The sequence below is a fragment of the Myotis davidii genome, unplaced genomic scaffold (assembly GCF_000327345.1).
Source record: "Myotis davidii unplaced genomic scaffold, ASM32734v1 scaffold1144, whole genome shotgun sequence".
NCBI lineage: Eukaryota > Metazoa > Chordata > Mammalia > Chiroptera > Vespertilionidae > Myotis > Myotis davidii.
The window spans coordinates 240,408-251,019 of record NW_006294766.1 but is presented as its reverse complement, the minus strand read 5'-3'; the positions used below and the strand labels follow the sequence as shown (position 1 = coordinate 251,019).

Genomic DNA, 10,612 nt, shown 5'->3' with positions numbered 1-10,612 from the left:
AGTGGGTTTTAGGGAAAACTTTGGCATAACAGTGAGCAAAGACAAATAAATTAGAAAGGTTAACCCAAGTCCATGACACTTGTTATACTTGAAGTTTTCATTCAGAAGCTTTGTAGGTACAACACATTCTATTGCTGTTGTTGAGATTGGGATAAACAGTGATTTTAGTTTGTTTTTATCTTTTAGAATGCGTATCACAACGTGACTGCAGAGCAGCTCTTTTTGAAGGACATTATAGAAAAGAACTTTGTAATCAATTTGACTCAAGATTGACCCTACAGACAGAGAAGATAATGCTGACAGTATTAGTTTTATTTTTATACTGGCAATTTATAGTTTATTTTAAAAAACGTTGGATGTACTTGTCAAGAAATTATGTATATTAAGTCTGTTGCTGCCTGGTGATTTCATAATCACCAGCTTAATTTCTGTAAATATATTTAATTTATGAAAACCAACATATACTGAGTTACCATGTCCGGCTAAAGTTGTAATTGCATTGTGTTTTTAATATTTTTAGTTTTCATTTTAGACTTTTGAAAGGATGTGACTTCCTAATAAGGGGACTTAAGTTGATGGCAACAAATCTGAATGCAAAATGACATATTTGGCTACTATAAAATGGTGGGGCATTGGCATGTGGTTGTGCTTTGATGTGGCAAACTAGAAGCACACCAGGTCTATATCTGGCTGACTTTGGTGTCTTTTTGTTCTAATTAAGGAACATGAAGTTTAAACCAGCTCTGAATACAGCAGAGTGGACGGTTATAGAAATCTAAGGTCATACTGGTATAATTAGGCTCCCTCGTTGCGATTAAGTAAATCACAATTATGATGAGTAATTAGGTAGAATGAAGATGGTATTTTTTGTTTTTAAGTTTATCTAGACGAGTAACCAAAGAGTGTAATTACTAGTCTGGTGACTGCATTATGTTGAAGAAATTTTTTAAAAAGTTTATACAAAGAAAGCTGAGTAAGACATGCTCAAGGAGAAAATTCTTAAACTTTGTTTTGCCTGATTTAATTCATTAACCTTTAAAAATTTATTATTTGAAGTAAATTAGGAAAGATGAAAAAGACACAAGTAAATCCGTAGGAAGAGTCAGGGTGTTCTTGGATTTAGATGGTATTTTCATCTCTCATCTTCACATGGAAAGCTCACCTGACTAGGATACTCCAGTGAAGAATCCTACGGATGCAAAGAAGCCAGTCCTACAACTGTGGTGAGCTGGTCTCCCTTCCCATAATGAATATAACTAACGGCTATGGTGGGGTAGGATAAGTGGTGAAGGAGAAAGGAAGAGAACAGAAGGTATAAGAATGATGGAATAAAAAGCTATCAAAAGAGGTATGAGTTGAAGAATTAGTACCTTTTTAAAAAATATATATTTTTATTGATTTCAGAGAGGAAAGGTGAGGGACATAGAAACATCAATGATGAGAATCACTGATTGGCCGCCTCCTATTGGGACCTCAGCCTGGGCATGTGCCCTGACAGGGAATTGAACCTTCGACCTCCTGGTTCATAGGTCGATGCTCAACCACTGAGCTACGACCGGGCAAGAATTAGTATCTTTTGAATAATTACCACTGGGAGACATTGATGTCACTGACAATCAACCTGCCTCTCTAAAGAAAGTGTAGAAAGGGTGGAATAGTAGACCAGAAACAGGAATAAATAAGGTACTTAGAAAGCAGGAAGGGGGGGGGGGCAACTAGTAGTAGATTTAATCCAGATCTAGACATTAAATATGGATGTTGTCCTGTTAATAGCATACCACTTTTATCTGATTCTTCTAGTAACGTTGAGGTGGAAAAGGCAGGAGCCATCCTAAGTCCCCACGTTCAGTGTCCTTTCCCTGCCACTGCACAGCCGGAGGTTGCAGCGGGGCTGCTGGAGTAACTCCAGCTTCAAAAAGGATACTGCGGCTACAGAAAAAATCAAAGTCAAAACCAATGGTGGCATTCCCTAATGTTACTGTGAACAGTATAACATTGGCCATTAAATTTTCTGACTGATGTTCAAATTCAGGAATCTGGCTTTTTGTGTAGTATAAGAAAAGGCTATAAACCTCAAGGTGGTTTTCGTTAAGCAAAAAAAAAAAAAAAAAAATCTGAGCAAGACACATATATACAATTTATTAAAAACACATGAACACATTAAAATCTCACTATTTATACAATCTAAATTCTAGCAACATATACAAATACTGAGTGACTACAGTACATGCCGAGGTAAGAAAAGTACATTCTGGGAGAATTTCACTGACACTTAAGCCATTTTTGTTTCCAATATGTATTTCAATACGTGTTTTGTTTCCACCCTTCCCAGTGTCAAAAAAAAAAAAAAAAAAAAAAAGAGAGAGAGAAAGAGATGAAGAAATTAGCCACAAGATGGTGTGACTAAATGAGAATTGGTACCACACTTGACCTAAAAAGTACTTTAATAACCATCCAACTCTTCAGATTTTGCAGTTTAGGGACTTCAAGTTTAGAACTAAAAGGCAAAGCAAATAGATAATTTGTTCTTCATTAATTTCTCTTAAAAAGGTCTGGAAAGCATAATCTGTTAGTTCTTTTTAATCATATCACCTGACATGGTGCTTTTATAGCCATCCTGCTCTCCAGGTGACAATGTGGAGTCAAGGCAAGTACCTTAAAGCTTTACCACTTTCCATACAATTAGAGCGGCATTCATATTTAGATGAGCTCCCTTTCTGCTCCCTGCTGTGGGAGGAAGGGCAAGTACATACACAATGTCATAATTTCAATTACTGTATAAATTTTCTACTCGAACCATTTCGTCAGCAAACTAAACCCATTGTTCAATGCAAAGTGCAAATAGTGAAACATGAACTTAAATAACTGGACCAGATCCTGCATACAATAGGATCTATTTAGATTTACAGCTTTTAATAAAATATAAGTCAGCATTCACAATATCTTACCTCTAACTGTGCTGGTTCCTAAGATCAAGTAACAGCGAAGTCAGTGTAATTTTACAAAACATGTAATGGCCACACTTGCTGCACCACTGTTTGATTCTATTTTTAGAATTGTATTAATAGGAAAAAAATTTAAACCAATAAACCACAGTGACTTAAGTCTTTTACATATTTCAAGCAAAGAATAAAAATTCAAGGACATTTTTGTAAAAAATGGTTACTTTTCACATTTTCAGTTGTTACTTGATTGTCTCCAAAGCTGTGTGTGTGTGTGTATATGTATGTATGTATGTTTTCCCCCATATATATATATATATATATATATATAAAATCAGACAAAACAAACAAAACCCAAACCCCAAAACTCTACTATGAAAACAAACTAAAAGAAAAAGTACAAAACCAGAACAACCCTTTGTATCAGGCTCAGCTCTTCATTTTGAAAGTAAAATATATAAAAGTAGTAAAAACTAGATATTTGTAAGAATCATTGGCAATTCAAAGACAGCACAGTGGCATTTTGAATCAAGTCTTAAAACATGCATCATTTAAGAAAACATTTGCTTCTCAAAAAAAAAAAGGTTTCATGGGAAAAGGAGGTGCACACAGTTACACAAAAATAGCAAGCATCTTTGGGAAAACAAAATAGTTATTGAAAACATTTCTCTTAAAGCTTCAAAAAGGTATATGATTCTAGGAAAGGTATATTCTCTCTGCACTAAGGATGAATAAAAAAATAAAGCGATTGGTTTACTCTCTTCCCACCTGAAAGGGGATGGCTGCATTAATACATGTGCTTTACACATTCATATGTTCTAATAAAAGTTCAACACCTGTGCTTTTTGTTTCAAATATTTTGAAACAAAATATGGATTGGGTTTTCAATGAATAAAATTATGCTTCATAGTATGTATGGAAAAGGAAAAGAAAATGAAAATAAAACCAACAAGATTATACAAGGAGAGGGCAGGAGGCTGTAGAAATAAACAGTTCTATCTGGAAGCAATGTTTTAGATTACTGATATACTTGTGGAAGCAACAAAATGAAGACTGTTCACCTTCAAATGTAGCAAGTTCTGGCAACATCATAATCTGGTGGCCCAGGCTAACAGAAATGAGTAGGACCTGATGGAATGGAAAAGTACATTTCCATTAAGACTACAAATTAAAGTATATAGAAGGGATTTCAAATTTTAATCACAGGGGCAGCTTATGTCGTGTTGCCAGCCTAAAGACTTTTAATCATGGCTTTTACACTCTAGGCTGATAAACTACAGATGAGTTCTAGTTCACCCATCTAAACTTAGCTCTGTTCTGGGTAATTGGTAACAAGTGCCCAGGGGAATAAAAAAAGACACATGAATAGCCACGTGTGAGGATGCTATAAACCTCTTCCCTACGTATGAGATAAAGAACTACTCACCCTCTCACATATGGATGAGGCACAAATGCACCTAGTTTATAGTTTGCTTTGGAAAACTAAAACACACACAAAAAAACCAAAACATACCTTGAGATTAAAAAAAAAATCTACATATTTCAAAAGGGGGCAAATTCTGGTTACCTTTTTTAAAGGTAATTTACAGGACTTCTGAAGAATGATTTTGCCTTTGCTGTGATAAATATAAGTGGGGCATGTTTACAGCATCTACTTGGAAGCTGTAAACTTCACAACCCTCCTAGAAAAAAATCCCATTGCAAATAAAGTTGGAGGGGAGGAGTATCTCTTTCATCGCTTTTTAGAGAGGATCTCTTTTATAGCTTTTTTAAATTGCAAAGTTCCTGTTTCTACAGTGAGAAGTAAACTTAAACACATTAGAGGATCTGAATTCATGAAGTTTGATAGAACAAGTATAACCCACTGAAAAAAAACATTGTACAAACACAAGAACGGGCTGGCCATCAAGGCCCCAGGCGGAATAAGCAGAGACCTCCTGAAAACATGTACCGTGGGTGTCAAAGCACCTGAGTGTCAAAAAGTGACTATCACCCTGCTCATTAAATCGGAGTTTCTCACCTGTGCTCTTCTTAAGGAAAAATGGATACGTGTGTATGACTGCAATCAAAACAATGATTATGTATCACTAATTATTATTTTTTTAAACCCAGAAAGGAATACAGGAATAGAAGAGGAGGAAATCATGATAGTACCCACCTTCACACAAAGCAGAATTTCAAGCCATTAGACATTTCAAGAACAGTACCATGCATTATTGCCAGTCAGGCTTACAAAGCCTTATTGAGTTCATCAAATGTACCTGCAGCATTGGTAATAAATACTTTCAGTGATTTTTAATTTCTTTGAAGTGCATAGTAGGGAGCTTTTTCTGTATTAAAAAATAGTGTTTTACAGTAGTAACAAACAGGATGTTCGAAATTTAACAGGCAAGCAGTAACTGCTACAACAACACTTCTAAAGCAAGATGGCAAGATTAGTAGTTTCCTGTACCTCGGTCATCACACTTCCCCCACTACATCCGTGACAGATATGTAATACATTCTATATATTACTACCACTAATAGAAAAAAAAAAAGGCCATGTGCTTTAAAACGATGCTTTGTAAAAAGCAGCATCACCTTCAAAGGATTTCTTTTAAAACATCACTGTCGCCATCCCTCCCTGTTCCTGACACCTCCTGTGTGCTCTGTGGCACCTGGTACACCAATTCCTCTGGGGCACTTGGACCTGGCTTCCCACCTTTTGGGGTATCATACTGGGCCCGGGCTGAGGAGCAGCTGTCAGTCCTGGCGAGAAGAGTGTTGTATGTTCCCACTAAAGGAGGAGGCTGGTTCCCTGTAGCTTTGAAAGTGGACGTTGAGGGTAGACCAACTGAAGCTGGGGTGTGCCCCGAGATATCCATGACAATGGGGGTTGCATACTCAGGCCCTGTAATTGGGAGTGGTTCGGCGTAGGCGTGATACACTTCTTGCATCGGGGAGTTGTAAGGATCTAGGTCAGCATAGCCTGTTTCTTTTCCTTCTTCTGGTTTGAAGGTCGACCTCTGATGAAGTGTGCCAACAATTCCTCCCACAAGCGGCTGGGCATACTCTGCGAGTATCACAAAGGACAACAGAAATGTTACCTCATTGATATGGGCCTCATATAATTTAGGGTGCAAGCTACAGACTTAAACCAAAGCAAAAATTTCTCCATGGAAATTTTGTTGCTATCAACACAGACTCTGTAAGGACCAACTTCAAAAATTAAAATTAAAGATGTTATCTTGTGTATCATGGTAATAAGTTAATATGCCAGAACACCTCACTGTTCATGTAATTTTGCATCAAGAGTGTTTGTATATGTTCTTAAGATACATACAGTCTTTCACTAGAAAAGAAATTTTCCATTGTTGGAATAGTATTAGAATATAATTTCAGTTGTTTTTTCCCCCAAATATAAGGAAATGTTTACAATAAGTACAGGCCAGGTTAATGTGATAAATGCTGTAAGTCTCACTATGTCTTTCTTTTTATACAAATAATTCTGTTATTTATTTATTTTGAATAAAAAGTTGGCCACGATAATACTAGTGGCTCTGGGTACAAAACACAACACATTTGAGGTTATTTCATCACATTTTTACAGAACTGCCATTATGTACCGCACTTGATATTCACAGCAACTTTATTAGACTCTAAGGACTAGAATCAGATGAGCAACAGAGAAACCAAAATGGGGAAAAGCTAAAAACCAGTGATGTTTCCTTAGCTAGAGAGCTGGCCAGCAGCTGACTGGTAAGGACAGAGGGTCTGTTACACCTTCTTTAGTAATAACAGGGCTACACATTGACAAACACCCTCCAAGATTTCTATTACATTTTCTCTATAATCTGCCCCACTTCGAACTTTCCCAGAAACCTCTGCCCTAACAGGACATAAAAGCTCAGGACACTGGTGCATGTTCAGGAAAGGAAGGCTGAATGGTGCTGAGGACATGGCACGGTCTGGGTCAGCCCAAGAAGCTCAGTTCACATCCAAGAAAGAAGTCGACCCTCTTTAGTCATGAGGTTCTCTGCAGTTTTGAACTCTGGGAAAAGTGAACCATGCTCCATCTTAAAGGGGCAGGAAGTTCCTCACTGACTCTACATACCACGAGTACCTTCCTTCCTGTGCAAGGCGCTGCCCTTTGGTGCTGCTGGAGGTACCAAGACGGAACAGACAGTTCCTGCCCTCGAGGAGCTTACAATCTAATAATGAACACTATGTACATGTGTGCAATTGAGAAAAGCAGCCATTTTTCTGGATAGCGGGATATTCCAAGCAAAATGTGTTGTTGTTCTTTTTGAAAATATATTTTTATTAATTTCAGAGAAGAAGGGAAAGGGAGAGAGAGAAATATCAAGGATGAGAGAGAATTATTGATTGGTTGCCTCCTGCACACCCCCTACTGGGAATCGAGCCTGCAACCTGGGCACGTGCCCTTGATCGGAATTGAACCCGGGACCCTTCAGTCCACAGGCCGACCCTCTATCCACTGAGCCAAACCAGCTAGTGCTGTTATTCTTAAAAGTTATCATTTAAACATGAAGCATTATCACACCACCTAATGAAATGGCAAACATTTTTTTTAAATCTTCCTTTTATAACCTTAAGTTTTTAGATGCCTGTTCTTTTTATTTCAAAAAATGTAAATGCAAACATACAAAAATTCAAAGTGGAACACAAAGATGCACAGGCATTGGGTAAACAAACTACGTATCAGTACACACAACACAGACTTATTTTGTATACCAGTGACGGCGAACCTTTTGAGCTCGGCGTGTCAGCATTTTGAAAAACCCTAACTTAACTCTGATGCTGTGGCACATATAGAAATTTTTTGATATTTGCAACCACAGTGAAAGACTTATATTTTTGATATTTATTTTATATATTTAAATGCCATTTAACAACGAAAAATCAACCAAAAAAATGAGTTCGTGTGTCACCTCTGACACGCATGTCATAGGTTCACCATCACTGTTCTATACAGTGTTATTTTTGTATAAACAAGTTTGATATTCCCTTTCCTTTCACACATTAAAGTACAATTCTAAGTCAGTCTTGAAAAGACTTAACTGATTTTTATATTCTATATAATACCAAAACCAGATATCCTAAACCCTCTCAGTCTGTTAGCCAAGTGACAAACTGATGAAGTCTGAAATGCCTCAAGGCCACCACAGCCTCTTACATCCTCTAATGCGACTACTTTGCAGGATCTTCCTGTGAAAATAACAGGATTTCATGATGGCAAAGTAAGCAACTCTTTACCTTATATATACACATAAGATTCAGAGTTCTGAAATGTAACTCTCTCAACCCACTTACAGTATTTCAACCAGACAGCCTATACCCCTGCTTTGTTGGCACGGGAGTTCCACCTGTCCCTTTTCAACTCCCCCCAAGCCTGGAGTGAACGGACAGACACCGTGTTGGCAACCCCATAGTACTGCTCTAACTAAACTCATTCCCTAGGACCTCAGGTGGGGTGGTATGTCTCCCCACCAGAGTACAGTTATAACTCAAAGAAAAGGCAAGCTACGAAAAGCAGAGCCACCCAAACTGGATAAAGATTGGGGGAGAAATATTCATACACCAAAAGGAGTAACTTCTTCATAGGACACCTTTAAGCAATTTCCCTGTTAAATTTGTTAATTTCACACCAAATTTTCAGAAACAGCCCTGTCTTAAAACAAACTATCTGCACGTGGGAGGCTGCAGCCCATCGACCAGCTAACAGTCCTCACACTGATGGACTGCAGTGCCCTGGGAACAAGCTCACAATCTCCCGGACACTCGGCCGTTTCATCAGGTGCTGAGGCTATAGTACTTGAGATTATTGGAAGCAACTCTACATCTGTAAGTCTGACTTCATTAAAGAACAGTCAAATTTCACGTGCTTTATAATCAGTTTGAATAGCGGAGATCATGTTAGCAGATGTGAAGATCTTAACTCCAAAAGCCCCTTTTAGCTTCAAGAAAGAACAGGTAAAGTTTAAAGCTCTGCACCTTGAAACATAGTCTAAAACAGCCGTGGGCAAACTACGGCCCGCGGGCCAAATCTGGCCCGTTTGAAATGAATAAAACTAAAAAATAAAAAGACCGTACCCTTTTATGTAATGATGTTTACTTTGAATTTATATTAGTTCACACAAACACTCCATCCATGCCAGGCACCCCAGTGGGGACCCCCACCCTGATCCAGGACACCTCGGTCCAGTTTAAGAACCCATTGTGGCCTTCGAGTCAAAAAGTTTGCCCACCTCTGATCTAAAACTATGGTTAAAGCTGCCAATGGATACTTCCACTAAAAACTAAAATGAAAACCACGTGAGTAGGTTAGACCCTTGAGGGGAAGGTGACTCCGGACACACTGCATTGCTAATCCACCAATACACAGAAGGGCGGCTTAAGTGCTTCAAGATACATTCACAACGAATGACCAAGCCAGGCAGAGGCCAGGCAGAGGCTCGAAGCTGCCCATGCTGGGCTAACTATAAAGAGATTCATTTGTCTTACTGTTTGTGATGCCCAATCTCTTAACAAGAAAAAAGGGCAGAATGTATCTTTCCTTTAAAAAATTTAGGCTGCCTGGCCTGGCGGATGTGGCTCAGTTGGTTGAGTGTCATCCCATACACCAAAAGGTTGCTGGTTTGATTCCCAGTCAGAGCACATGCCCCAGTTGTGGGTTCGATCCCCAGAGGGGGTGTGTGAGAAAGGCAATTGATCGTTTCTCTATCTCTCTTCCTCTCTCTAAAAATGTAGGCCTTCTGACTCTGAATATAACCCATTCAGTTTAACTTTAACCAGAATTTTTGCTTGTCAAGAATAGTATTTGGGCCCCGGCAGGGTAACTCGGTTGGTGCACCATCCCTTACACCAAAACATTACACATTTGATTCCCTCTTGCTCTTCTTTTAATACTCTTATATACTCAATAAAACCAAATAGATTTCCAGTTAAAGAGACAAAAAATGCCCATAGTTTTTAGAAATGAATGGCTCAGCTTTACAGATAGAACAGCTGAGGCACAGAAATGACTCTCTCAAGGTAATCTTTAAGGAAGTGGTCTACTTTGGAAAACAGCTCATCTCTCACACATGAAAAATATAAAAGACGTTGTAAATCCCAAAGCGCCTCACAGCAAGCAGAGCAGGCCCTCCCTCTGCCTGGGGCTGAAGGCTCCCGGAGTTACCTGCAGAGTCGGTCTGCAGCATTGTGGTGACCTCTCTCGCACTCAGGTGATTGACTTCACTGCTGCTGTAGCGAACGGGGGTTTCCTCGTGTTCCACGGATTTGGCCGGGAGAAACTGCTTCATTCCTTTCCACCAACCTTCATTGTAGCGGTAAGCAAAAGAGACCATTAAAGAAAAATCTGTTTCTAAAATTGTAACAGTGTATTAACAGAAATTCTGTTGTATTTAACATGTCTAGCTACACTAATAAAAGAGAAACATGGTAATTGGCGTACGACCGCTACCCTTCCCATTGGCTAATCAGCGAGATATGCAAATTAACTGGCAGCCAAGATGGCGGCCGACAGCCAGGCAGCTTGAAACTAACATGAGGCTTGCTTGCCTCAGTGACAGAGGAAACCAATGTTCCCCGCCTGCGGCTGCAGGCCTCTGAGCCTGCAGTTTAAGAAACTATGTAACAAATACCGCCAGACTTCAGCCAGGCACTGC

General features: G+C 38.9%; 2 protein-coding genes across 6 annotated transcripts in view; one reads left to right on the top strand and one right to left on the bottom strand.

The window, feature by feature from the left end:
* ST3GAL6 (ST3 beta-galactoside alpha-2,3-sialyltransferase 6) overlaps window positions 1-5,234 on the top strand; it is an 87,063-nt gene extending 81,829 nt beyond the window's left edge. For 4 of the 5 annotated variants that reach the window (XM_015567554.1, XM_006769283.2, XM_015567555.1 and 1 more), the window contains one exon: window positions 187-638. In XM_015567554.1, coding sequence (XP_015423040.1) covers window positions 187-273 — 87 coding nt within the window. In that variant the 3' untranslated portion in view covers window positions 274-638. Of the gene's footprint in view, window positions 1-186; window positions 639-5,054 lie in introns of those variants that run through there. The other variant, XM_006769282.2, reaches the window with a different exon arrangement.
* The window catches only part of DCBLD2 (discoidin, CUB and LCCL domain containing 2), a 94,313-nt gene continuing 88,593 nt past the window's right edge, over window positions 4,893-10,612 (bottom strand). The window contains exons 15-16 of the mRNA XM_006769284.2: window positions 10,123-10,260; window positions 4,893-5,994 (exon numbers count right to left, since the gene is read on the bottom strand). Coding sequence (XP_006769347.1) covers window positions 5,525-5,994; window positions 10,123-10,260 — 608 coding nt within the window. The 3' untranslated portion in view covers window positions 4,893-5,524. The remainder of the gene's footprint in view (window positions 5,995-10,122; window positions 10,261-10,612) is intronic.